At 56.8% G+C, this 27,927-nt stretch overlaps 2 protein-coding genes and 1 long non-coding RNA gene across 6 annotated transcripts; 1 reads left to right on the top strand and 2 right to left on the bottom strand.

The window, feature by feature from the left end:
* Window positions 1–1,075: 1,075 nt before the first annotated feature.
* On the bottom strand, window positions 1,076–19,415 carry LOC142015018 (uncharacterized). Its single transcript, XR_012646079.1, has 4 exons — window positions 19,354–19,415; window positions 4,657–4,782; window positions 2,765–2,832; window positions 1,076–1,543 (listed from the first exon to the last, which is right to left on the bottom strand). It is a non-coding gene; the product is annotated as an uncharacterized LOC142015018 (long non-coding RNA).
* Window positions 5,463–18,213, bottom strand: ZNF646 (zinc finger protein 646). Of its 2 annotated transcripts, none has more exons than XM_074998310.1 (2): window positions 18,113–18,213; window positions 5,463–14,200 (listed from the first exon to the last, which is right to left on the bottom strand). In XM_074998310.1, exon 2 carries the CDS (start codon window positions 14,046–14,048, stop codon window positions 9,054–9,056), a length of 4,995 nt encoding a protein of 1,664 aa, XP_074854411.1. In that variant the 5' UTR covers window positions 14,049–14,200; window positions 18,113–18,213; the 3' UTR covers window positions 5,463–9,053. The 2 variants fall into 2 exon arrangements, with proteins under 2 accessions (XP_074854411.1, XP_074854410.1); XM_074998309.1 differs by lacking the exon at window positions 18,113–18,213 and adding an exon at window positions 17,578–17,691.
* ZNF668 (zinc finger protein 668) lies at window positions 18,470–26,997 on the top strand. 3 transcript variants are annotated; one of them, XM_074998321.1, is made up of 2 exons: window positions 18,470–18,713; window positions 24,551–26,997. In XM_074998321.1, exon 2 carries the CDS (start codon window positions 24,594–24,596, stop codon window positions 26,283–26,285), a length of 1,692 nt encoding a protein of 563 aa, XP_074854422.1. In that variant the 5' UTR covers window positions 18,470–18,713; window positions 24,551–24,593; the 3' UTR covers window positions 26,286–26,997. The 3 variants fall into 3 exon arrangements, with proteins under 3 accessions (XP_074854422.1, XP_074854423.1, XP_074854424.1); XM_074998322.1 differs by having other exon boundaries at window positions 18,489–18,549; XM_074998323.1 differs by lacking the exon at window positions 18,470–18,713 and adding an exon at window positions 19,297–20,040.
* The last annotated feature ends 930 nt before the right edge of the window (window positions 26,998–27,927 follow it).

Here is a 27,927-nt window from a genome sequence, read left to right on the forward strand (position 1 = left end):
GTAGGCTGGGTCCTCGGGGAGGGGGTAAGGCTCATTTTAGTGGGGGGAGTTCACTTGTCTAGTGAACAGAGGCAGGTATACGTGTCCCTCGTTTTAGCACATACTCGTTTAACGAGGGATGAGTGTATTACATCAGGCCACCATTGCGCCAGGAAGCGTGACCAGCTCTGCTTATAGACTGTCTGCCCAGGGCTTCTTCCCACCATGAGGTAGCAACACAACAGAGTTGTTTCCCCTAAGGATAGGCACGGGAGGGAATATGCTGGCGATCTATAAAAATCACAGTGGTGTGGAAAAATTGAGGCAGGGCAATTGCTCTGCTTTCATAACACACAAATGAGGGGTCAACACGGCAAGCGAGCAGGCAGCAGGCTTAAAACAGAAAGAAAGGAAGAACTTCTCCACACACTGCAGAGTCAACCTGCGGAACTCACTGCCAGAGGATGTGCTGAAGACCAGGAGTTTAACTGGCCTTAAAAAACAACGTGGTAAATCCCTAGAAGACGGGTCCCTCAATGGCTGTTAGTAAGGATGGGTGGCCCTGGCCTCTGTTTGTCAGAAGCTGGGAATGGGTGACGGGAGGGATCACTAGATGATTCCCTGTGCTGTGCTAGGGATGTAATAAGAGTATCTGGTTGCAGAACTAACAGGTACTTATCGGTTCCTGCTACCAGCTACCTGCAGCCTCCTCCATCCCCACAGCAGTAAATAGGGAGTGGCTGGCTCAGCCTCTCTCCGGGCTTGCAGTAGGATCAGACAAAACAAAAAAGCAGCCCAGTAGCGCTTTAAAGACAAACAAAATAATTTATTTGGTGACGAGCTTTCGTGGGACAGACCCACTTCTTCAGCCCAGAGCCAGACCAGAACAGACTCAATATTTAAGGCACAGAGAACCAAAAACATTAATCAAGGTGAGCAAATCAGAGAGTAGAGGGGTGGGGGGGAGGTCAAGAATTAGATTTAGCCAAGTATGCAAACTTGTATGCAAAAGGACTCATTTGCATACTTGGCTTAATCTAATCCTTGACCTCCCGCCCCCTTCTATCTCTCTACTCTCTGATTTGCTCACCTCAATCAATTTTTTTCTGATTCGTCCACCTTGATTACTCTGAAACCAGGGCTCTGAGTCTGCCCCAAATACCCTGATAAAGTTGACATCTGAATGACTGATCTAGAGAGAAAGGATGGTGGGGAGGACACACACAACCTCTGGCATGGGGAGAGGAGGGAAGCAGGTGCACACAGAGCCCTTGGCAAAAGGGACATGAGGTTGGGGGTTGCACTGAGTCCCCGAGATAAAGGATTGGAGAGGGAGACCACAGGGAGGGATGCCACCGACCCCCTCGCAGGAACATCGGTTTTGGCCAGCCCAGGCCCTCGAGCACGTCTCCTAGGCAGGATCAGCATTCACTGTCATCCCTGGCAGCTGAGCACTTGGGCAGCTGCTACCCAGGAGCACCCACAGCCGCAGCCTTGTGTTCCTACTGGTGGTGTGCGGCCGAACAGGCTTCTGTGCAGAGAACAAAACGTGTTCTGCCCAGAGCTGGAAAAAATGCGAGAAGATTGGTCACCAGCCCAGCCCAGCCCAGCCGCGTGCTCCCCCGCGCTGTTACAGGGGTGCAACATCAACAGGAGGGCAGCTGGTCCTGGCCACTGGCTCTCAGCCCCTGACACTCCCCATTTGGGGGGAGGCTCTGCCTCGGGGTGACTGAGGGAAGGGGGTGACAGGCCCCAATTCTGCCTGGTGCTGCACAGACCCAGCTCCCAGGTCTATCCCCTCCCTTGTATATGGGGGCGGGGGCAGAAATGCCTCCCAGAACGCTGCAGCGACGGCTCTGAACACACAAGGCATCTATGGCAGAGCCAGGCTAGAACCCAGGAGTCCTGGCTCCCTGCACATCCCCCACCCCCTGCTCGAACCCAGGAGCCCTACTCCCTTCCAGAGCCAAGGAGAAAAACCTGGAGTCCTGGCACGCAGCCATCACCTTCTGCTCCAACCCACTAGGCCCCACTCCCTTCCCGTAATGCTGCACAGAACCCAGGAGTCCTCGTTCCCACCCTCCCCCCTCCCCCATTGACACACTCGGCCCCTGGGAATATTGGCTCTGACCTTGTTCTGCCGCAGCCACACACCTGCTCAGGCTGTAGGCTGGCTGCAAAGCATTGTGGGTAGGCTAGCCCCTGCTGATTGGCCGGACTAAGAGCATCTAAGTAGGAGCCAGAGCCCTCTGGAGGGGTAATGCCTCACTCATCAGCCAGGTCATAGGACCCCAAAACAATTGTGGATAGGAACCATTAGCTAAATCCCTTCATCGGGCTATTCATGGGTCAGCTGCTAATGCAGCCCTGGGCCGTCCGGGCCATGAGCAGCCCTCCTCCCTCTCCGTGCGCCACCAGGTTGTCGTAACCCCGAAGGGCCCTGAGTTCCCCACCACCCTTCCAAAGACTTGGGCTGGGTCATTTCCAGCTCTCACCAGGGTCCCTGGGATGAGACGCCAGCCCTCCCTTTTCCCACAACCCTCCCTTCGCCCCGCTGAGCCAGTGCCCACGCCTGTCAGAAGGGGAGAGAAACAGCCACCGATTTCCTGGTGGAATTTATTTTCTTATAGCTGCAAGTCCAGCACGGTCTGCCTGGCCTAAAGAGAAACACGCCCCTCGTTTCTCGGTCAGCGAGGAAAAAAAAGAAAAAAAAAAAACCAGACAAGGGTTCCAACTTAAACTCAACGTTACAAAGCAGAGACCTAAACAAATAACTTGCACGTACCTGCCAGCCAAAGGAGGGGACACGCACCCACGTTGTGATTGCCTAGTTACTTCCCACTCCGTGGGGGCCTGTGAGAAACACGAGTAACGTAGAGGAAGGTTTCCTGGGTTGATTTATCAGTTCTGCCGTGGTCCCATCTCTACTTCTTTGCTGTGTTGCTGGAGCCCAGGACACGAGGGAAACAAGACACAGGAGCAATAGTCTGCACTGGGCCCACCCCTGCTCAGAAGGAAGCTGCAGAATCTAAGGCTTCGGCGAGAGAATATTTCAATGTTGAGATCCGGGTCGGACGGTGGAGCCCTGTTGCTCAGTCCCACCCCCACTGCGGCCCCCCGCAGACCCGAACGTTAACAGCAAGCCCATGTCTCCATGGCATGAACTCACTCCAGCCCCCGACCATTCACATGTGCATGGGGAGGGATCCCAGAGAGAGGCACCCATAGATTACGCACCCCTAGCCCTACTCCTAGGGGCAGGCAGGAGGGACAGATAAACCCCCAGAGGGGAATGCTCACAGATCGACAGGACCCCCGTCCACTCCCCACTTCCAGCACAGCACCCTACCCCGCTGGAGTAAGTTGGAGCACAGACCACCCCAGACAGGTCCTGTCTCCAGCCATGGCTGAGCTCTGCTGTCTCAGTTACTAATCCCAATGGGGCAATAGGCCTGGGGGATTCCCTCCTCCCCTCTACAGCTGGTTGGCTGAAACCCTGAAGCATGAACCTCCCGACCCTTCTCACCCAGAGCTCAGCCTCAGCAGTGGGGCTCTCTAAAGAGGGAAGGGGACCCTCCCGTTTCTTAACTCCCCCTGCGCCTTGGCTTGAAGTTCAAAGTGGGGGCAGCATGGGGGCAAGCCAGAGGAGATGGGCTGAATTAAGAATCAGGGCTGGATGCTCTGCTGGGGACCAGACCCCCCTGAGCCCATGGAGCTATGGCCAAGTGACACCAACTGAGGGCACAGCCACATTGGCTCCAATGGAGCTAGGGGCAGGTGACCCCAGCAGGGAACCCGACCTTCAGGATCAGTCCTCTCTGCTCTCCTACCCAGCTACACCCCAGAGCTGTTGGGCCCCTTTGCACTCATTGAGGTCCTGGCTTTGCAAATAAAGATCTGGCCAGAAAGGCGATTGGGGTCCCTGCACGCCCTCTGCTCCTGGGGGCTCAGGCCAAAGCCATTCCTTGCAGTGGGGCCAGACAGACCCCCAACTGCAGCCACAGGGGGGCAGCAAGGACACAAACACCCCCATGCTCCTCTATGTCTGGCCCCAGAGCCCCAGTCACACTCCATGCTGGGCAGAGGGGCAGGCAAGACCCCTGGTACCAGCAAGGCAGGGAAAAGCCAAAGGGCAGAGATGTTCTAGCCCAGCCACAAGCAGTGGTTCAGGGGTGAGATCAGCCCAATGCTCACAGCCGTCCTCTGTCTTTGCAGTCCTGATCAAGCACCCCCAAAGCCAGGGGTGGCCCTTTTAGAGCAGCCAAGGGCAACCAAGGCTACCCAGTGGGCTGCATGAGTGGCCCTTCTCCATCTCAGTGGGACGCACTATAGTCGTAGCCAAGAGGCTCTCCACGGCTAGGGTAGTTTTGCTAACTGTGCTCACGTACCTAGAATTCATGGGCTGCAAGAGGCCTGCCTGTTCTAGAGCCTGACCGAAAGCCAAGGGGCAGGGGCTGCAGTCAGAGCTGAAAGGAAGGGTTAGCGGAGAAGGGAAGGAGGGTTCATGTAGTAAAAGGCAGAGGGTGGAAGCCATGACACCTGAGTCCTATCCCCAGGTCTGGGTGAGAGGGAGTAGGAGCCAGGCCTCCTGGGTTCCCTACCACGCTGCATGTGGTGCTGGGCAAATCATTCCTCAAGGGCTGGGCCTCGGTTTCCCCAAGTGTAAATCAGAATTACCTGGTTTCCAAATTCAAGCATTGTCTCTGTGCAACACCCGGTAGCCCAGGCCTGGATCTCAGTTGGGGTGAGGTCTGTGCAGCAGCTGGGGGTCTCTACCTTGGCCAGAGGGGGTCCATGCAGCATCTGGCATAAGAAGGGGCATTTAGGGGGCTGTGCTGACCTACCCCCTTCCAAATATGAAGGGGTTCCAATTCAGGGAGCCAAACCCACCCACAATGGCAGGCCTGGCCATTTGTAGGACCCAGGTCTCTGCTTAACTCTGAGTTTCCCTCCAACCACACCTGAGCTCCGTGTAACCTGGGGAGAGGGAGAGACAGCGTGGAGCACGATTCAACCATTCTGTGCACAGGCCCAGCTGTCTGAATCCCGGGCACTCCTGCACACGAACCTCAGCTTTAACAAGCTATTGCACCAACTCGCAACTCTGGGGCAAAGCAGCAACTATCAGATAAATAAAGAGGATCCCCCATTTCTGTTTTTTAAATAAATACTGATTTTTTTAATGCTACAGCTGTGTATCTGTGGGTGCGGCAGCAGAGTTGAGTGGTTGCAGCATTCTGCTGTGACTTGAATTCTCCTCTCCAGCCATGGCCCCCTGGGTGATGTCAGCCTCAGTCTAACCTTCTGTAAAATGGGACCACCACCACAGCTCTCAGCTGCAGAGGGCACTGGGAGCCACTGCCCACAGAACTAAACCCAAACCCTTCCACAGGCACACAGAGACAAAAGGCCTGGGGCTTTCCACAGCTCCCGCCTTCATCGTCGAGTATGCAACAACAAAAAGTAATCCGGCTGCACTTGGGTCCAGTTTTTTTCTTGGTGAGATTTTTAGTTAATTAATAAAAAACAAAACATCTTAAATACAACGCACTTCCCCTCCGCCACCCCCGCGCGCGTACAGTTCTAACCAACATCGTCGTCTTGTACAAACTTCATCCCCAAATTCCACAAGCCACTGGCTGGAAATAAGAGCCCAACGCACTCCATAGCAACTTGAGTAGCAGCCCTACCTCTGCATGCCTCGGCCAGAAGATTTTATGGGAGGTGAAGTTCCCCTTCTCTGCTCCGTCAGATGCACTCAGCTGACAAGACTTAGCTAGACTGAGTCGGGTTGTTTTATACTTTCCATCCCGCTCAGAAATACTTCCTGTTGCTGCTCTGAGGCAAGCGATGATCAAAGGAGGAGGGTGGTGGTTAAGAGGGGCTGTTTGTCCAGCGACCAGAGTTACCCCAGGCATGTGCAGGGGAGGGGCATTGGGCGGAAGGGCGGGGCAAAGGCAGCCAGCCTTCAGCCCTACCCAGATCGCACCACCCCTCCCCCACCTCTCTACCCCATTTTGTCACCCTTGGCCGATGCCCCCTTTTGCTACCCCCTGCCTCTGCCGGCTGGCCTGAATCCATTCCCTCATGTCCCTATTCTCCTCCACAGGCCAGGCTGCCCAGCCAGACCACATTTCCCATGATGCACTAGGGCCAGGCTATCCCATGATGTACTGTTTCCCCTCTCCAGGATAGGAGAGCGCATAATAGGAGGTGTAATGCAAGTGTTTCATGCTCCCATCCATGTCTGGGGGGGGGGGGGCAGGGGGGGCAGGTTCCAAGAGCAGCCTACATCTCCCATGATGCACTGTGTTCTTCCACCTGGCAGAGGTGTTCCTTTATGGGAGATGTAAGCCAGTCAGGGAGTGGAGCCTGCAAGAATGGCGGGCATAAATTACTCAAACTACAAGTCCCACCATGCACTGGGGTCTTTCCTGAGTTTCTATGGTGCATCATGGGAAATAGCACAGCAACCCCAACCGGCACTGAAGCATTTCTACATGAAAAACCATTCCAAGTTCACATTTTAAAGCTTATCACAAAAAAAGAGTTTTCAGCAGAAAATTTAGCCGCCCTTCTCCGCTCCCCTCCAAAGAGTCATTAACAAATTTAGCAGCCTCCTAGAAGTTTCCCAAGGGATGGAATATAAATTTGGGTGGAGGGGGGGAGGTGTTTAGACAAGACTAAGAAACTCAATGCCGCCCTTCCAAGACGTACCTGGCAAGGAGAAATCTCAGCTGGGGTCTGGCAAGCCAAAGTAGTTGCTATTGTGTGGGCTGGACTTTATTCCGAAACGGAAAAAAAAAAAAAAAAAACCACCACAAAAGGGAGAAAGAGAGACAGGGAACGAGAGGCCTGGACACTTGGTTACAGAACAAGCGCCTGGTGGCTTTGCCGAATCTATAAGCGTATCACAGATCCCACGGGGGCACCTGGGGTGAGGGTGGGAAACCAGGCCTCACTTGAGTGGGACGGCTGGAGAAATGAAGTACCAAGCCCAGCTGGCAAGCGGCTCAAAAGGATCAATAAATACTGGTGGGGGCAGGGTGATACTTGGTCTCCAGTTTTCATTAAAGGCTAGGGGTAAAGGAAACCCGTTTTATCACAGATAGCAGGACCACTGCGCCAGGCACTGTACAGACAGAGCCATCAAGCAAGCTACTTAAAAAGCTTTCCGCCCCCGGGAGGGAAGTACCTAAAGAGCTGAGGAAACGGAGTCAGGGCATGTCCCAGTCTAAGAGGTGGCTGTGGCAAAGCAGGGATAGAACCCAAGGTGTTCAAACGTAGCCCCACTCTTATGGTCACTTGCAAAAAGGGAGGAATCTAAGGGGGCACGAAACCCCACATTTGCTGATTTTTTACTCTCCACAGAAGAGTCACCCGCTTACAATTGGGTGAAGAAGAGATAGTCACTTAAATATTAATGTGGGTCCACGAGGGGAGCAGGGACTAAAGGTTAGAGGGAGAGAGGACGGGAGCAGGGCTAGGAGTCAGGACTCCTGGGTTCTATTCCCAGCTCAGAGTGAAGTCTAATGGAGTCGAGTAAAGGGGACTGGGAGTTCAGTGTTGGAGTGGGGGATAAAACTTTCTTTTAAAGCTGTTCCACGTACCCAGACAAATACAGGGAAAAATTTAACTATGGGTAAGTTACGGTATTTCTAAAAGAGGAGAGTGCGAGATATGAGAACCGGCCGGATTTCTGCAATACACTTACATATTCTCCACCATAGGACAATAAAAATATTCATACATCTTGGATCAGTAGCACAGTAACTATTTCTGGGAGGTATAGCTATTTATCCCAACCCCCGAAGAAGGAAATTTTTCTACAATCACAATTCAATATTTCTGCAAAACAGTTTCTCTTCCTTGAGACTGGTAATAAAAAAAAAAAAAAAAAAAAAATTCCTCCCCCCATCAAAGGAGTCTTTAAGAAAATTGTTTCAAAGGAATTCTGAAGACACACATGCGTTGTTTACAAGGAGAAAGTTAGTCTAAAATTCAAATGTGTTTCTTTTCAGGGAAAAATGGTTCAAAATTTGTATTTGCCTTTTCTCCTGAAACAGAGGTTTAGTATTCTTTTTAATAAGAAAAGTGTTTTTTTATTTTAAATTTTGGGAGAAAAAAATTGTTCTAATCAATACAATTTGCTCCAAATATGGAACATTTGTTTTTTTATTACATAGCTTGTGTGTTTCTCTTTTTACAAAGTTTTGTTTTTAAGACCAATTTTTTTTTAATTTGAGGGAAAAAAGTTTTTTTTATAAAACTATTTTCCCCTCTCGCAAAAAACCATCATAAATAATAAATGCCTATTTTAAAAAGAGAGTCAACATTTTAAATTATTTAGAATTTTGCACTGAGCATCACAACCAATTTTGGAGGGAGGAAAAAACAAAAGTTTTCAACGTGTGTCAATTTTTAGGGGCAAAATTATTGTTTTTTTCAAATGAAAGCAATTTTAAAAATGTCCTCCTTCTTCTACAATAGAAAACACCATTCAAAAAGGAGCTGGGAATCGGTCAAAACAAGCCATAAAATTAAATTCTACAGATGTCGACGAACAAAAAGCAAAACAAAACTAACATGGTACCAACGATTTGGATTTTTAGAAGCACAACATTGAGGCTCCAGCGCAGGGGATCCCTGTAGCATCGTCTGAACCAATCTACGTGGAATCCTTTGAGAATTACAGCCAAGCCAATTAAAAACCTGACTGAAACCGACTGGATTTAAGCACAGGCTTAGAGGTTAGCAGGAGCTTCGGATCTCTCCTGAACTGGGGGCCCAAAACAAGGTATAACAGGGATAAAAGGAAAAGGACTCAGAGGCACAAAAAGGCAGCAAAAAAAAAAAATATCAAACTAAGACCCCTTCCCCCCATGCCTCGCCATGGAGAAGTGGGGTCCACCCCAAAGCTTCCCCCATAGCAGACCGGAGCACCCACAAACCGCCCCCTCCTCTGGCAGGCTGGGTACGTCTCTCATCCAAATTTGTGCCTCTGAAAATTCCTCCCCTCCCTAACGACTCCTCTCACTCCCTCCCACCCACTAGCACGTTCATTCGCACAACCCTCAGCTAACTGGCCCTGTGGCGAGAGCGGCATCGCCATCCAGCCCCCAGTTCTGGGAGGAGCCCGTCCCGGGCCCCTGGTCCCCGCCGGGGGCAGGGTGGCTGGCCTTGGTGCGGCCGGGGCAGGCCTTGGCGTGGCTGGCCAGGCGGCTGGAAGTCCGGAAGGCCTGACCGCAGTCCTGACAGCGGCACCTTTTCTTGTCCGAGTGGGTGCGGTGGTGGTACGTGAGGGCCAGGAGGTTGTGGAACTCCTTGAGGCAGGCAGGGCAGCGGTAGAGACCGACGGTGTGGACCTTCTTGTGGTGGAGGAGGCTGCCAGCGTGGCGGTACGTCCGCTCGCAACGGTCGCACTTGTAGGGCCGCCGGTCCACCAGGCCATTGGCGCCTGGAGTGGCCAGAGCCTCGGCCTCTGCCTGGTGCCGCCACAGGTGCTGGAGCAAGTCGCGAGAGGCCCTGTAGGCCTTGCCGCACTCCGAGCACTCAAAACGCTTTTTAGTGTGGACCCGGCCGTGGTTCTTCAGGGACGATGGGTTGGGGAACTGCTTGGGGCAAACCGGGCACTGGAAAGGGCCAAGGGGCGTGGAAATGTCACCTCCGGGGGTTTGGGTGCCAGTGTCAACGTGGCCACCTGAGATACCAACTGATGTATTGTCAACATGGCCGCCCGAGGCGCCGTCAACATGGCCGCCTGAGGCATTAACTGATGCACTGCCAACATGGCTGCTGTCAACATCAGAGCCTGAGGTACCCTCAGCATGGCCACCTGAGGTAGTGCTAAGATGGCCACCATCAACATGGCCACCTGAGGCATCAACATGGCTGCCACCCTGCTCCCTGTGGGGAGCCCGCCATCCCCGTGCTGTCTTGCCCACAACAGGGGCACCACCCTCCCCGAGGCGGTGGCCCAGGGAGCTCCTGCTCCCAGGGCGAGGCCGGCGCTGGGCATGGACCAGCTGGTGCCTCGCCAGCTGCCTCTGCCATTTGAAGGCTTTGCCGCAATCAGGGCAGCGGTGACGCTTGACATCGAAGTGGATGCGCTGGTGGTTCTTGAGGGCCATGAGGTTGGGGTAGGCGCGGGGGCAGACAGGGCAGCAGTAATGGCCCATTTTGTGGCTCTTGCGGTGGTTAAGGAGGCTGCCAGCATGGCGGTAGGTCCGCCCACACTGCTCACACCGATACGGCCGCTCCTCAGGGTCGGGGTGCTTCCTGGGGGCAGCAGGTGACACAGAGACCTGGCCACCATCGGCACAGGCCTTGCCGGCTTTTTTGGCAGGCGCCAGCTTCCTAGAGGAAGAGGAGGAGGGCAGTGTCGGCTTCCTGTCCCGGTGGACACGCTGGTGGCTGGCCAGCTGCTTCTGGAGGCGGAACGCCTTGGGGCACTGGGTGCACTTGTAGCGCTTGGCCTCAAAGTGGATGCGATTGTGGTTCTTCAAGGCCATGAGGTTGTAGAAGAGCTTCTGGCAGATGGTGCAGCGGAAGAGGCCAGTCTTGTGGGTCTGCTTGTGGTTGATCAAGCTGCCCGCGTGCTTGTAGCTCCGGCCGCACTGCTCGCAGCAGAAGGGGCGCTCCGACGCGGCGCCTTCCTCCCCGGGGCCACCACCGCCGCCTTCTTCGTCCTCCTTGGCAATGCTGACCAGCTCCTCCTCTGGGGCGTGCTGGGCCGCACAGTGCGCCTCCAGCCCTGCCGCACCCTGGCACAGCTCCCCGCAGACTTCGCACACGTGAAGCTGGCAATCCACAGCATTGCCACCTGCTGGCGCCTCTTTGCCAGGAACAGGGGCTGCAGCTGTCTCTCCTTCCTTCCCACTGGGTGGGACCACTGGCTCCTTCCCGTTGCTGGCCGGCCGGCTGCCATTTAGCTTACACTTGGGGTGATTCCGAAGATGGTTGCGGTAGGCGGAGAGGTTGGGGTACTGCCGGGAACAGACGCCGCACTGGTAATCCCCCACCTGGTGAGTCTTCTTGTGGTTGACTAGGCTGCCACCGTGCCGGTAGGTCTTCCCACACTGCCCACAGGTATAGGGGCGGCGGTCGGGTGATTTCAGGCTGGATTTCTGCTCCTCAGGCACCTCCGGCTGCGGTCCCAGCCGCAGCTGCAGGGTGGTGTCAGCCAGGGCGGCTTCCTTCTCCTCCCGGTGGCCCAGGCTGTGCGTTTCGAGGCTCGCCATGTCGTCGAACGTCTGCCCGCAATAGCCACAGATGTGAGAGAGAAGCATCTCGTCCTCTCCTCCAGGCTCATCCGGCCGCCCCTCTGCCTCCTGCCGGAGCTCTGGGAAAGCCGTAGCCTCGCCCCCATCCAAGCCACCATCCCGCGGCTCCCCCTCCTCGCTGTGAGCCAGCCCGTGGTGGTGCCGCAGATCCGTCTCGCCTGGGAAGATCATGCCGCAGAAGCTGCAAAGGAAGGGACGCTCCTCAGCGCCTGGCCGCTGGGCCATGGCGTGGCCCCGGAAGTGACTCTTCAGTGCCTCCACGTCGGGGAACTCCTTTGGGCACAGCGAGCACTGGTAGATGCCCAGCTGCAGGCTTGGCTTGTGGTTGAGGCTTTCGCACTGGTACGGTTCTGAGTTGGGGCTGCTAGGCAGGGGTTCAACAGGCTCCTCCTCGTCCTTTGGGTGCTGCCACCCATTGGCCATGCTGCCTCCCCGCAGACTGTAGCTCTGCTTGGGCTGCTCCTCACCCAGCTTCCTCTCCTCTCCCTCTCCGGGACTCTCTGGGCTGCCACCCCCAGCCTCTTCGCTTCCCTCCGACTGCACCGGCCCATTAGGAGCATCTGCAGGCTCTGCCACTCCCCCCTCTTCCTCCTCCGCCCCCACCTGGCTCTTCCTTAGCTTCTGGTGGCCCCGCAAATGGCTCTTGAGGGCAGCCAGGTTGGAGAAGCGCTTAGCGCAGAGGGAGCACTCAAAATCCCCCATCTGGTGGGTCTGTTTGTGGTTGATCAGGCTGCCCGAGTGGCGATAGGACTTGCCGCAAAGCTCGCAGGTGTACACCCGCCTGCCCAGCGGTTCTGCCTCGCACTCACCCGTGCCGGGCTCCCCACCGCTGTGCGTCAGGGTGTGGCTCTGCAAACTCGCCACATCCCGAAATAGCATCCCGCAGCAGCCGCAGATGTGGGACGTCCCCGGCGCCGGCCCCACCTCCTCCAACTCCTCCGCGTCTCGTTTGACGGCTTGCAGCAAAGCCGTCTCCTGCGTGCGGACAGTACCTGGTTCTTCCTGCTCCTCCTTCCCTTCCTCGGGACGGGTGGCAGCATCCGCAGGGGCGTGGCGCAGCTGGTGGTGCTGGTACTCTGCCTCCTCTTCAAAGCTCTCACCGCAGCTGGTGCAGGTGTAGGTCTCCCGTTCCCTGGCTCGTGCCGCCCGGAAATGCATGCGGGCATGATTGCGTAGGGCCATCAGGTTGGAATATTGCTTTGGGCACAGAGAGCACTGGTAGACGCCTGTCTTGTGGGTGTGCCGGTGGTTGACCAGGCTGCCCCGGTGACGGTAGGTCCGACCGCACTCCCCGCAGCGGTAAGGCCTCTCCTCTGTGGCCCCCTCTTCCTCCTCTTCCACCCCACCAGTCTCCTCCTCTTTGAGAGCGCCTCCCTCCTCCACCGCCCTGGCCCTGCTGGCTGGCTCACTGGGACCCTGGTTGAGGTGGCAAGTGGTCTCCTCAGGTGCAGGGGGGCAAGAGTAACGGAGGCCAGGCCGGGAGGCTGGCTTGGATTTGAGGTGGATCCGCAGGTGGTTCTTGAGAGCTGCCAGGTTGAAGAGCTGCTTACAGCACACGCTGCAGCTGTAGACGCCTGTTTGGTGGCTCTTCTTGTGGTTGATGAGGCTGCCGGCATGACGGTAGGTCCGGCCGCACTCTCTACACCGGTAGGGCCGCGCCTGCTCTCCATCCTTACTGCTGGCTTCCCACGCCCCCTCCGAGTCCATTGGGGGTTGGGCTAAGCCACCCCCATCTTCTTTCTCCTCCTCTTCCTCCTCTGGGTAGAGGCAGCTGTGGTTTCTCAGCTCCTCCTCATCGGCAAAGTTTGCTCCACACCTCACGCATAGCTCCCCATCCGGATTGCCCCGATCTCCACCCCTAGCCTTCGCCCCATCCTTCAAACTGCAGGGAGCACCCTCTCCGAAGGCGGCCGGCGGCAGCTGGTAGATGTCCAGCTTGGCTGAGGTCTCGATGGAGTCCTCCTCTGAGACACTGTGCTCCGAGCCCTCGGAGCGGGCTCTCCCAGCCCACCGGTCTTTGTCATGGACCTTCTGGTGGCTGAGCAGCTCGCTGGGCAGGCGGAAAGCCTTGCAGCATGACGGACACTTGTAGGGGCGGTACTCTGAGTGCAGCCGGGTGTGGTTCTTGAGCGCCATGAGGTTGGAGAACTCCTTGAAGCACACGGCACACTGGTAGACACCCAGAGTGTGGCTCTGCTTGTGGTTGGTGAGACTGCCCGCGTGCTTGTAGGCCTTATCGCATTGGTTACACTTATAACGCCGCTCTTCTGCTGGCACTCCGGGGGCCTCCTGGCCTTCCTCTGCTTTGCCAGGGAACTCTAGCTGGGAGAAATCAGCCGGTACCACTGATTCGGCGATGTATTTCTCCAGGTTGCTAAGCAACGTGCCAGCACCACCACCTTCTAGCGCAGGGAAAACATCAGCATCCGACGAGGAGGAGTCCTGCCCGTGCTGAAAGCTGTTCTCCTCTTCCGCCTCCCCCTGCAAGCCCCAGCGGGCGTGGGCCGAGCGGTGGTGGCTGGCCAGCTGCGAGGCAACGCGGAAGCTGCGGCCGCAGTCAGAGCACCGGTGGCGCCGCTCCTCAGTGTGGATGCGGAGGTGATTCTTCAGGGCCATGGGGTTCGAGAACTCCTTGCGGCACAGCAGGCAGGTGAAGAGCCCCACCTCGTGGGTGCGCCGGTGGTTGACCAGGCTGCCGGCGTGGCGGTAGCTCCGCTGGCACTGCCCGCATTTAAACGGCCTCTCCTCCCGCTGCGGCTGGCTCGGGTCACAGCTGGGCTCTTCCATCGCTTACATCGGAGGGCAGGAGGGAGCGGTCTCCACCGGCTTCACAGGGCTGGGCCGGCGTCCTGGACAGTTTTGCTTCTGACACAACAAGCCGGCATCCCCTCCTGCTTCTCCCACCTCCTCTGGCTCCTTACAGCATCCCAAGGAGACAGCTGCGGGAACACAAGTGCAGGAAGAGGGGTTAAGATGTTGCAAAATGAGTGTCCCACATACAAGCCTCACAGTCAGCTGCCAAAGCACCCAGAGCTTCATCCCTTCCAGACCAAAGCCCAGAAGGGGTTACCTGCAACTACATTTCCTAGCCTGGTGGGTGAAAGGATATCAGAGAGCGACAGACCCAGCAGAGTCAGCACCCCACCTCCCTGCCCCTCTGCTCTAACCATTACTGTCCACTCCCCTCCCAAACCCGGGTGTCATTATTCACAGCTACCCCACCTCTAACCCATACACCCTGGCCCTCTTCCCAGAGACAGGGATAAAACCCAAACGCAATTTGCTAACTAAAACAAAGCCAGCAGCCTTGCAGCCCCTTTAAGACGAAATTTATTTACTGGGCAACGAGCTTTTGTGGGAAAGACCCAGAATCAGAAGCGGGTTTTTCCCACAAAAACCTTGTTGCCTAACAAATAAGCTGTTAGACTTTAACGGTGCTACAGGACTGCTCGCTTTGTTTCATGAAGAGACAGGCTAACGCAGTGACACCTCTGAGACTAACTAAAAGAGCGTGTAAACAAACCGAAGACAAAGTCTCTGATGTCTCAGGGTGTCCAAAAAGGGAAAACAAAGGCCACCTAACTGCCGGGCAGAACACCTGGCAGAGAGAGCTCTGTCTGGGATGCAAAGAAACTAAGGGGGGGGTGTGCGTGTCTCTCCCCCCCCCCCCAAAACACACCAGCTCATTCCCCAGCATCCACGCTTGGGTCATGCACTTGGTTTAAGAAAAGTCTTGGGCTGTGGGCCGGGACGAAGGCAGAACTCTGGAGCAGGAGAGTGGGAAGCAGGACTGGCATTACAGGGGTCTGTGGTATGAGACTGAGGGGCACAGCTGTGTGCCCCCAAAGCCAGGGATACCCTCAGTGCCACGTACACTCCGCTTCTGCCACCAAAGCAATCAGGACTCCTGGGTTCTATCCCCAGCTCTGAGAAACGAGTGAGGCCTAGTGGTTACAGAGCTGGGCGGGGGAGAGGCTGGGAGCCAAGACTCCTGGTTCTGTCACTGCCTCTGAGAGGTGAATGAACTCTAGTTGGAGGCCGGCACTGGGGTTAGCAACCAGGACAGTTCCCAGGGCCCCACACCACAGGGAGCCCCAAACAGCTGAATTGTCAGGCTGCAGCTTCAGCCCCACACGGGAAGCAGCAGGGACTGGGCTCCACCAAGGTTCAGGGGATCTGCCAACTGAATCCTGCTTGCAGCCCCCCAGGGAACCACAGACACCTGCTCTACTAGTCAGAGGTTGGGAGTCAGGATTTCTGGGTTCTAGACCCTCCTTTGCTGAAGACACAGAGCAAGTCAATCTCCTTCCCTCTGCCTCAGTTTCCTCATCTCTGAATACAGACACCAACTCATGTTTACTAAGGCCATCATTAAACACCCACTATGTGTGCCTTGCCTGAGTCAAAGGTGAGGCTCGCTTAAGGCACAATGGCTTAATAATTATAAGTTAGAAAAGCGTATGACTCCATATTACCACCTGTATATAAAGCACGGAATAGAATTCTAAGGCTCAAGAGAAAAAACAAACACTCAATTATTGATTAATGTGTAACCTTTGCCCCTAAAAACAACCACATGCAGTATTTTTCTGAACACCAACAAGCTAATTTCTGGAGTTCTGAATACCAGCCACTGGCTTTAACCTCCTCCACACTTTAAAGATTGACACAACTTCAGGGTGGAAAAAACACACAGCACACACACACACTGGGTCTCATGATTCCCTCCAGCAAGGGCCAGCGCCACACACACAGATTTGTGCGACAAGGCAAAAACTGACAATGGAAGTTTTCTGCCCCCACGGGCAAAGAGCGCTACTGATCTGAGGTGACGCCTAAGAAGCTGAAATCCCGGGGAAGAATTTTTGGCTGATTGACACACCGTGTGCTGGTGATTTTATGATCTGCGACTGGTGGAACACAATTGCCTTCAATGGCTCAGAAATTGCTAAAGGAACAACAATCTTTTAGGACAGGTCAGCCAGAAGTTGGTTGTTTTCTATTCGGTTGCTCTTTAAAATTTGGATCCTTTTAAAACATGGGATTTCCACGTTTCTAACCCCCAACCTGGGTAAACACAGCTACACCACACTTTTGGTACAGAAATACAGCCAGCTGTGCTTTGGGGGACAGTACAAGTCACTCAGTGTTGAGATGTGGCTGCCCCTGGTATGAGTCAGCTGGGGGACAGTCACACAGTGACACAGCACGGGGATGATTTGCCTAGCAATAAGAGGCTGCCACCTCTGGGGAGGGTCAGCTGGATAAGAGCCACCCACCACCACCAGCTGATCACCTATCCGCTATTGCAATGCGGCAGCTTCTAGGGTAGGACACAAGATGTAGGACACAGGATGAAGCCACACACATTTTAGCTAATGAAGAGAGACAAATAAACGTATATAAGTTAGAACTGCAGGAAGGGAAGATGGAATGAGCGAGTCCTGGGGTCTCTCCCCAGCTCCGGGAGAAGGGGGTCTGGTGGGATGGAGTCGGGGGTGGGGTGGGAGCCCGGACTCCTGGGTTCTCTCCCCGGCTCTGAGAGAAGGGGGTCTGGTGGGATGGAGTCGGGGGTGGGGTGGGAGCCCAGACTCCTGGGTTCTCTCCCCAGCTCTGGGAGAAGGGGGTCGGGTGGGATGGAGTTGGGGGTGGGGTGGGAGCCCGGACTCCTGGGTTCTCTCCCCGGCTCTAGGAGAAGGGGGTCTGTTGGGATGGAGTCGGGGGTGGGGTGGGAGCCCGGACTCCTGGGTTCTCTCCCCGGCTCTGGGAGAAGGGGGTCTGGTGGGATGGAGTCGGGGGTGGGGTGGGAGCCCGGACTCCTGGGTTCTCTCCCAGCTCTGGGAGAAGGGGGTCTGGTGGGATGGAGTCGGGGGTGGGGTGGGAGCCCGGACTCCTGGGTTCTCTCCCCGGCTCTGGGAGAAGGGGGTCTGGTGGGATGGAGTCGGGGGTGGGGTGGGAGCCCGGACTCCTGGGTTCTCTCCCCGGCTCTGGGAGAAGGGGGTCTGGTGGGATGGAGTCGGGGGTGGGGTGGGAGCCCGGACTCCTGGGTTCTTTGGGAAGGGAGGGGGCCTAGCAGGGGGCTGGGAGCCAGGCCTGGGGTCGAAGAACAGGATCTCGTGGGCTGGGTTGGAGGGGACCGGGAGCCGGGGACAGAACCCAGCGGGCTGGAACGGGGGCGGGGAGGCGGGGGCCCGTCTCGGCTCCCAGCTCGGACACGCGCGCCCCGCACAGGCCCGGGCCAACCCCCAGCTCCGTGCCTCAGTTTCCCCAGCCCCCTACCAGCCCCGCCCCAGGACACCCCCCAGCCGCCGCTCACCTCCGGGGTCCAGTCGCGCGTCCCCCGGCGGGGCGCAGCCAGAGGCGGGGACGCGCCGGGGGCCCGATCCCGGCGCGGGGTCCCCGGGCTGCAGGGGCGCGGGGGTGGCCCGAGCCCGGCGAGCCCCGGGGCTTCCCACGGGGTGGGGGGGGGGGAGCGGCCTTCCCGGGCGGGGCTCGCCGGGCTCGCGGCCCCGCGTGCCCCCCCGCCCCGGGCGCTGCGGCTGGGGGGCGGCTGCAGCCCCCCCGCGACTCCCCCCGGCCGGGGCCCCGCGAACACTTCCTTTTGTTGCTAGGAAACAGGAAATGTGCGGCGGGAAAAGGCTTCCGGCCTGGCCGGGCCCGGGGCGCCGCTTCCGGCGGCGTCCCAACCAAAGGGTCCCCCCCTACACCCGCTCCTCCTGGAGCCAGTTCCGCCCTCCTCCTTCCCCGCCGGGTAACTAAAGGCCGGGGGGGGGGGGGGGGGGGCACGGGAACACTGACCCCCCCCCCAACATGGTTGAGTTACAGTCAAACCCTTCCCCGCCGGTGCTTACCGGGACTCCTGGGTTCTCTCCCTGCTGTGGGGCTGGGAGCCAGGACTCCTGGGTTCTCCCCTTGCTGTGGGGTGGGGGCTGGGATCCAGGACTCCTGGGTTCTCTCCTTGCTGTGTGTGGGTGGGGGGGTGGCTGGGAGCCAGGACTCCTGGGTTCTCTCTCACCCTCCCGTTCCCTGCCATTGGGTGAGCTAGGTGCCACACTTCCGGGGATGGCCCCAGTTTCCTACCACTACGGCGCGTACACCGTGCCACACTTCCTGCGGTGTTACACCCAAACTCTTCCAACCCCCGACCGCCGAACAGAAAACAAGGTTCCTACCTTTGCCATCCACTCCCTGCCTGCACTGACTCCAGCCCCTGCGGTGCAGCAACTCCCCTCCAACCGGGTGGCACTTAACTCCCCCAGGGCTGGAAGCCTACAGAGTCCTGGGAGGGGTAATATCCCTTTAAGTGGCTCCTCTGCTTTGCATTTCTCCCCCACTCCCCCCTCTTCTGCTGTCGTCTTCTCCTCCCTCTGGGTCCTAGGGGCTGACTCATTCTCCTACAGCAGGGAGTGGGCACAGCAGCTCCAGCGGCAGCCGGGGAGACGCAGAAGCCAGGTAAGGCACAGATTAAACCATTGCAATCCCTGCTTGGCCGTGCACTGCGGGGACGCAGCACATCTCCTTTGCAAACCACCCCTGGAGCGAGCCTCCTCCCCTGGTCCTAGACCCAGACATTTTGCAACCCGCCTCGCAGCCAGGCGCCTGGGGTGACCCGGCGCTGCCCTGCAGCCGCCCCGCTGCCGTCCCTCCGGGCGGGCTCGCCTCCCGAGGTCCTAGAGCGAGCCATTTCCCCAGCGCCCGGCCGCGAGCCCGCGCGGCTGTTGCACGGCGCGGGCGGGCGGGGAGCTTGGCTTGCAAACTCGGGGCGATGCCTCCACCCCCCGCTCCCCTGGGGGGGAAGGGCTTGTTCCTTTCCAGCCTCTCTCCCCTTTGCATTCCCTCCCCGGGGCGGCGTCTCCTCGCTCGGTCCTAAAACCAGCCACCTTTGCAAGCGCAGAGCCGGGCCAGGCTCGCTTTCCCGGGGGGGGGGCCTTCCCTTTGCAAACCGCCTCGCCTTGCAAGCTCCCCGCCCCTTCTCTCCAGCCACGTCGCTCGGCTCCGGCGTTGCAGCCTGTGCCCAGTCCTGCACCCTTCCGTCTTCTGCAATGCACAAGGACAGAGCAGCTCCCCCGCCCAGGGGGTTTGCCTGTCCCACCTTCCCCTGGTTCAGCTCCAGCCATTTTGCTTTGCAGCCTGCGCCGTGCACGTCCCGCCAGGCACGCGGCCCCGTCTGTGTCTCCTCGCGCTGCGGGCCTGCACCCCTCTGCACCGGCCTCGCCTCCCCTGGTCCTAAAGACAGTCACTTCCCGGTGGCTTTCTGCCTCCCGGCTGCTCAAGGGCAAGCCAAAAAAAAAAGGAGCCACCGAGCTGCCCGCGAGCTGCACCCTGCCTTGCCATTCCCGGTCCTAACGCGACCCAGCTGGCCTCCCCGTGCAGGCTCCTTGCAACAAAGGGACGTGGGCCCCTTGTCCCACCTTGGCTGCTGCGAAACCAAAGGGCTTCTGCTGCCTGCATTTCCTGGGCGTCCTCAGCATGCTGGCAGTGTGCAGCGGCGGTGGAGAAAGCAGGCAGGGTGTTAGGAATCGGGGAGAATAGCTCATTGCCCTTATGTAACACCCCACGCGCCCGCAGCTTGAAGGCTGCCTGCGGATGTGGTCCCCTCAGCTCGAAAAAGAGAGATTGGCATGAGAAAAGGTCCAGGAAAGGGCAACAAATGATTAGGGGGTTTGGAACGGAGCGTAAGAATGGCCAGACCGGGTCAGACCAAAGGTCCATCCAGCCCAGTGTCCTGACTGCTGACAGTGACCAGTGCCGGGTGCCCCAGAGGGAGAGAACCGAACAGGTAATGATCTCTCTCCTCTTGAGCTCAGCTCTCGGCATCCCTTTTTCTGGGACCCCACTCTTTAAATACCCCTCTGAACCCTCCCCCCCCCCACTCATGCATCTGACAAGGCAGGTCTTTGCCCACGAAAGCTGATGCTCCAAAATCTCTGTTAGTCTATAAGATGCCACAGGACTTCTTGTTGTTCTCGAAGTGACAGACTAACACGGCTAGTGCTCTGATACTGAGCTCTGTCCTGCCATCCATCTCCAGCTTCTGACAAACAGGCTAGAGACACCATTCCTCCCCAGCCTGGCTAACAGCCATTACTGGACCTAACCTCCATGAATTTACCCAGCTCTTTTGCAAACCCTGTTACAGTCCCAGCCTCCACAGCCTCCCCCGGCGAGGAGTTCCACAGGTTGGCTGTGCGAAGAAGAACTTTTTATTTGTTCTAAACCTGCTGCCCTTTAATTTCATTTGCTGTCCCCTACTTCTGTTGTTATGGGGATGAGTAAATATTTTTCCTTGTTTACTTTCTCCACACCACTCACAATTTTATAGACCTCTAACATATCCCCCCATGTCTCCTCTTTTCTGGAGAGGCTTAGCGTCTTTCATCTCTCTTCATACAGGGCCTGTTCCAAACCCTTAATCATTTAGTTGCCATTTTCCAAACCTTTTCTAATAACAATATATCTTTTTTGAGATGAGGAGACTGCATCGGTATGCGGTATTCAAGATGTGCGCGAACCATGGTTTTATATGAAGTCCTCTATGAAGAGAGGTTAAAGGGACTAGGACTGGATTAATAAAGAATTAAAGGAGTATAATATAATTAATGCAAATCACCAGAGGGTCACAGAAAATAGATTCTGTAACTGGAGTTTTTAATGAGAGTGCAGAGTTTGTTGATGCTGACAATAGCGTTGGTGTATCTTTAGGCACCTAGAAGGTGTTTTACTTGGTACCACACAAGGGCTACATCTACACTAGCCCAAAACTTCGAAATGGCCATGCGAAATTCCCTTATTCCTATCTACTGATTTCGAAGCTGCCGGGGTCCTTTCGAAAAGGAGCCCCATCTGGATGAGCCGTGCCAATTTCAAAGTGCCCCGGCTGCCGGCATTCTAATGAGGTGCTGAATATGTATTTCAGCTCTTCATTAGTAAACTTCACAATGGCCATTTGCATGGCCGTTTCGAGGTTTGGGCTAGCGTAGACACGGCGCAGGTGATTTAAAATGTTATCACATCTCCAAGGCCCACGTGAAATGGATTAGAAGCTGAACGGCCTCTCAGTGTCAAAATGTAGCCGTATATGAGGAATCGACATCAGGCGAGTGTGCTCCCAGCATGGTCTTGCAGGGCTCTGTCCTCAGCCCGGCGCCATTCACTTTTTTATCGATGGCTGGAAGCAAATGTACAATCAAATTTGCAGGAGTTTAAAATGGAGGGAGTGGGGGTGAAAATCATGATGAGGAAGGAAGACAGCAGGTGTAAAACCAACACAAAGACATATTGCTCCATACATTGTGCCGTCAACCTGTGGAACTCCCTGCCAGAGGGCATGAAGACCAGAACTTTAACAGGGTTCAAAAAAGAACTAGATTAAATTCATGGAGGACAGGTTCATCAGTGGCTATTAACCAGGCTGGGCATGGGTGGTGTCCCCAGCCTCAGTTTGTCAGGGCTAGGAATGGGCGAAAGGGGTGGGATTCCTAGTTGTTGACCTAATCTGTTCATTCCCTCTGAGGCACCTGGCATTGGCTGCCGTTGGGGGTAGGGTGCTGGGCTAGATGGATTTTTGCTCTGATCCAGTCTGGCCGTTTGTATATTCTTATGTCCCAGATGCAGAGGGGTTTGGATCTCTTGCTCAGCAGGGCCGGCACACAATATGTGTTTTGATAGAAATATAAATGCCTCCACCCAGGCGCCGAGATCACAGGCTGCACTTAGGGGGTGTAGGATTCTCTCCTGGGAAGGGGCGATCCTGAAAACAGCTGGTCTTCTTCCAGGTGAAAGCTGCAAGTCAAAAATAATCTTATCCTGACCTAGATCTTCAGTTTGCTGCCAAATTCTTTCTCCCTCTTGGGGTGTATCAGGGAATTTCCAAGGCAGGCTGAAAGCTTCCCAGGGCTTAACTCAACTTTCCCCTGGATGGGAGCCCTTTGTTTTAACATCCCCCTTGGATTGGAAAAAACCTGAATTCCAAAATGGAGGCCTGTACCAGCTGCTGTGGTCATGTGGCTGCAGCTGTTCTCAGGTTGTTAAGCTGACCGCTCAGGGTTAATAACCCCCTGGTTTGGGTTGATCTGGGAGCCCCAGTAGCAGCTGTCAACAGCACCCCTAAACTACAAACAAACACGCACTCTTTGTTTCCAGCCTCACATGGAAGAATGGTACGTGCACAAACATATGATCCACAAATCTTGCAGATTGTAACATTAGGAGTGTGATGAAAGGCAGAAAGCCACAATGAGGAAATAGATCCATGCTCTTAATTGGGATGTCCCCAAGTCCTTCGGGGAACGGATCAGAGCTCAGGAAACCTTGGTACTTGATCATCAGCACAGAGCAGCGTTCCTGCTATTGTTTCCCATCCGTGTGCAGAATAAATTTTATGATGTGCACTGGAGCACATGCACATGTGCACCACCGAGACACGCATGCTGCGGGGTGTAGGTGTGCTGCTGCCAGCCAGGCGGCACCTGAATCTCCTGGGCGGCCCTCCAAGGAACACCGACAGAGCATCTTTAAAACCGCAGAGGGCATCAGTTACAGCACCCAAGGGACCATTCCCCTGCCTGTTTCCATGCCTGGTGAACACATGCACTCTCTGCTGGCTGGCTAAATCTGGAAATAGTGTGGGCCCTACAAAAATAACACCGCTTTCCATGGCCTCCGTGTGGTACTTCACCCAAAAAGACAAGGGGGTTAGGTCTGTGATGGTGCTTGGGTTGTAAGGATGTCGCTCTCTGGAGGAGCACAAAAGAGCTGTGTCTCCATCTGAACACATGCACATATTCAACACCCTCCCAATAGACTCCAGCCACAGGAGTGCGTAAGTCCCCAGTCAGTCTTCTGTGGTCAGCAGGATGTGAGTGCTCCCAATTGACCCGTTGGTGTGAGCAGTGGGATAATACACAGTTGGCCCGTTCTATACACCAGCACTCCTGGGCTTATAAGTATTGGAATATATATTCCATGCAAGCCAATGGTGGAATGATACTTTCCTGGTTTAGTGTTCATCTTTTTTAGCTTCTTATCTGGCCTCCACTGCCATAGTATCAGAACCTCACGGTCTTTAAGATAGTAGTAGTAGTAGTAGTAGGCATCCTTCAGTCTGCATAGACTATGGATCGCGCCCTTTATAGTTTCAATTGAGGATTTTATTTACAGCGTCTATTGTGACTGAAGACCCACACGAGAGTGACAGTCCTTGCTGCATCTCTTGCAGATGTAGTGGGTGTCTGGCAAGTCCTTATTGTGCTTTCTGTGCGCTCGCTTCTCCTCGGCTAGCTGTCTGATCCTCATCTCGCCCTTCTGAAGGCCCTTGTGTAACCCCTGCCTCCATCTGCTGTGGTCGTCTGCTAGTTCTTCCCAGTTGTCCAGCTCGATGTCTACCTCTCTGAGGTCTCTCTTGCAGACATCTTTGTAGTGCAACTGGGGGCGTCCGGGAGGTCTTTTGCCAGAGGCTAGCTCACCATACAGGATGTCTTATCCTCGTAATCCCGCTAGGAGGTCGGGTGTACTATTAACCTCATTTTTCAGATGAGGAAATTGGGGCTTAAAGAGAACAAGTGATGTATCCAAGGTCACATCAGGCATCTGTGACAGAGCAAGATCTTGACTCCAGAGCCACTGAGCCTTCAACTTGTACCCTAATGGATTGACCTGTCTTTCTGCTTCGGTATGGCTGTATCGGTGACCGAGTGGGATTATAGTGTGCTAGTTTAGAGTACAGGCAGCCCTAGATCAGCTAGCCATAGGATTATACATTTCTAGTTCAACCTATAGGGAGTGCAATAACTGTCTGCTGGGAAAGTGGGGTTATCTATTGCAAGTTCAGTCTATGTGCAGCCTAATGGATGCACTGGTGTGAGCTGTGGGATCATATTTTGCTAGTTTAGACTGCAGGCAGTCTTAGAGCAGCTAGTCATGGGATTATACATTGTTAGGTCTGCCGATAGGGAGTGCAGTAGCTGTCTGGTATGCAAAGCAGGACTACTATTGCTAGTTCATTCTATGTGCAACCTAACAGATATGTTGGTGCGAGAGTGGGATTATATTTTGCTAGTATAAACTGCAGGCAGCCCTAGAGCAGCTAGCTGTAGGATTCTACCTTGCTATGGCATCTTTTAGTGACTGCAATAGCTGTCTGGGATTATTTATTGCTAGTTCAGTCTGTATGCGTTGGTGGTGGCAGTGACATTTTTCACTAAAGAGCCTCCTAACCACCCAGCTGTGTTCTGCGGGGAGTTGATGTCTTTGTGAACCTCTCCTTAGCCCCCCTCTTCCTTCTCTTTCAGAGAGCAGCCCCCTCCCCCATCCTGCTCCTTCCCCCTCCCAGCGATGGAGGAGCCCGAGGTCAGCATCGTGGTGAAGCTGGAGGGTGACTCGGAGGAGGAGGAGGAGAAGGAAGAGGGCATCGGCTATGCCAAGTGCGGCCGGCGCTACAAGTGCCTGGCCTGTGGCAAGACCTTCCCCAGCGTGCCCCGCGTCCTGCGCCATGCCAAGTGCCACGGCGGGGCGGGCGCTGCCCCCCACGCTTGCCCCAGCTGCGCCAAGGAGTTCCCCGACCGGGCACAGCTGCGCAAGCACCAGCTGAGCCACTCGGGCGAGCGCCCCTTCCAGTGCCCGCAGTGCTCCAAGGCCTACAAGACGGCGCCGGAGCTGCGCAGCCATGGGCGCAGCCACACGGGCGAGAAGCCCTTCCTCTGCCAGGAGTGCGGCAAGGCCTTCATGCAGCCAGTCTGCCTGCGGGTGCACATGGCCCGGCACACGGGCGACCTGCCCTTCCCCTGCTCCCACTGCGCCAAGAGCTACGGCACGCTCTCCAAGCTGAAGATCCACCAGCGGGCCCACACCGGCGAGAAGCCCTACACCTGCGGGGAGTGCGGCAAGGCCTTCGCCGACCCCTCGGTCTTCCGCAAGCACCGGCGCATCCACGCCGGGCTGCGGCCCTACCAGTGCAGCGCCTGCCAGAAGACCTACGCTGAGCTGAAGGACCTGAAGAACCACGAGCGCAGCCACACGGGGGAAAAGCCCTTCCTCTGCTCGGACTGCGGCAAGGCCTTCTCCCGCTCCTCCTCGCTCACCTGCCACCAGCGCATCCACGCCGAACACAAGCCCTACCGCTGCGGGCAGTGCGGCAAGGCCTTCACCCAGCTCTCCTCCTACCAGAGCCACCAGCGCACCCACTCCGGGGAGAAGCCCTTTCTGTGCCCGCAGTGCGGCCGCATGTTCTCCGACCCCTCCAGCTTCCGGCGCCACCAGCGGGCCCACCAGGGCGTCAAGCCCTACCAGTGCGACAAGTGCAGCAAGGCCTTCCGCCAGCCGGCCGACCTGGCCATGCACCAGCGCATCCACACGGGCGAGCGGCCCTACAAGTGCCTGCAGTGCGACAAGACCTTCGTGGCCTCCTGGGATCTCAAGCGGCACCAGCTGGTGCACTCGGGCGAGCGGCCCTTCCAGTGCGCCGAGTGCGGGAAGAGCTTTGCCGAGCGGGCCAGCCTCACCAAGCACCACCGGGTGCACTCGGGCGAGCGCCCCTTCCGCTGCGGCCTCTGCGGCAAGACCTTCGTGGTGTCCTCCAGCCTGCGCAAGCACGAGCGGACCCACGGCGAGCGCCGGGGTGGAGAGGAGCTGGAGGAGGAGGAGGAAGCCGGGGCGGCCTTTGGGGAGGCCGGGGTGCTGCAGCGCCTCCCGCGGGGGGCGCGCCCGGAGGCGGCCCCCGAGGCGCCCACCTGCGCCGAGTGCGGCGAGGTCTTCGCCTCGCCCTACGACCTGCGCAAGCACCAGCGGCTGCACCCCGGCCTGCGCCCCTTCCCCTGCCCCGAGTGCGGCAAGGGCTTCTCCGACCGGGCCGGCCTGCGCAAGCACGAGCGCATCCACTCGGGGGTGCGGCCCCACGCCTGCACCCGCTGCGGCAAGGCCTTCCTCAGCGCCTCCGACCTCCGCAAGCACCTGCGCACCCACGGCCCCGCCCCCGCCCCCAACGGGCCCGAAGGCTGCCTGCCCCAGGAGCTGAGCCAGGCCTCCTGAGCCCCTCCCTCCCCTCAGGGGCGTGGCTCTTTGACAACCCCCACCCCACCCTTGCAGGTGGGTATAGCCCTCTAATCCCCTGCGCCCCCAGCCCTTCTCAGCCCTCATGGGGGTGTGGTCTATGCTCCCAGCCCCCTTCCCTCTGGAAGGCTGTAGCTCCTCCCCTTCCTCACTCTCCAGGGGGTGTGGCTTTGAGCCCCTCCCTCTCACAGACCATAGCTGCTCTGGAGACCCTCCCTCTTCCGGGCCCAAGAGGGGTGTGGCAAAGTGCTCCCAAGCTCCGCCCTCCCACTCAGGGGGCGTTGTTGGCTGACACGCCTGCCAGGGGGTGGGGCTGTCTCATCCCCTGGGCCTCTCTCCTGAGCTGCCCTGGGGGATTGTCTTTTGTTCCCCAAGTCTGGAGGCCTCTTCCCCAACTAGGGATGCAACTTTTTCTCTGGGCCCTCTGGGGAGGAGTAGGAGGCTGGGGAGATGATGAAAAGAGCCCAGTTCCTTGCCCCTCCCACCAGGAGGCGTGGCTGCATATGCCCCTCCTGGGGGGTGTGGCTCTCTGCTCCCAGGCCCCGCCCCGTTGGGCATGGCAGATTGGCAAGACACTGCCCCATGCATATGAGGTCATGGGGTGGGGAGGTGGCACTACCCCTTACTGGGGGGTGTTGGCGCAGCATGTGAGTGTATTGGTTGTTTCCCTGGTGGGCGTGGCCTGAAGCACAGGGGGTGGGGCTGGAAGGGTTTGTTGATCCACGGGGGTGGGGGGGGTGGGAATCAGTTTAAGGAAGTTTGTGGTAATCAGCAGCGAAAGCTGCTCTGTAAATCGGCCTCGCAGAGCCGCTGAGAGAGAAAATGAAATAAAAACCCTCTTTTTGTAGCCTGGGGCTCCTCTGCGATTCCTCCTGTCCCCGAGCTGGGCTAGAACCCAGGGATGCCGACTCTCAGCCCCACCCTCTGTACACAGCTCAGAACCCAGGAGTCTTGTGGGGGGGGGGGGGGGGGGGGGCTTCCTCTTAAAGACAGAGATTCACACTTGTCCGCCTAAGCCCCTCCCCTTCCTGAGCCCCAGGGGGGCGTGGCCGTATGGTCCCAAGCCCCGCCCCTCGCTGAAGCGACATGGCCATGTGATAGCCTCATGGAAGCAGGATTCTCCCGCACTGGCACTCCTGGCACTTTCTCGGGCTCATCCCAGAGCCGCCGCCTCTCCCGAGGGTAGGCCTGTAGGGCTGCGTCTACACGTGCACGCTACTTTGAAGTAGCGGCAGTAACTTCGAAATAGCGCCCGTCACGTCTACACGTGTTGGGCGCTATTTCGAAGTTGAAATCGACGTTAGGCGGCGAGACGTCGAAGTCGCTAACCCCATGAGGGGATGGGAATAGCGCCCTACTTCGACGTTCAACATCGAAGTAGGGACGTGTAGACGATCCGCGTCCCGCAACATCGAAATAGCGGGGTCCTCCATGGCGGCCATCAGCTGGGGGGTTGAGAGATACTCTCTCTCCAGCCCTTGCGGGGCTCTGTGGTCACCGTGGGCAGCAGCCCTTAGCCCAGGGCTTCTGGCTGCTGCTGCTGCAGCTGGGGGTCCGTGCTGCATATACAGGGTCTGCAACTAGTTGTTGGCTCTGTGTATCTTGCACTGTTTAATGAAAG

The sequence above is a fragment of the Carettochelys insculpta genome, chromosome 6 (genome assembly GCF_033958435.1).
Source record: "Carettochelys insculpta isolate YL-2023 chromosome 6, ASM3395843v1, whole genome shotgun sequence".
NCBI lineage: Eukaryota > Metazoa > Chordata > Testudines > Carettochelyidae > Carettochelys > Carettochelys insculpta.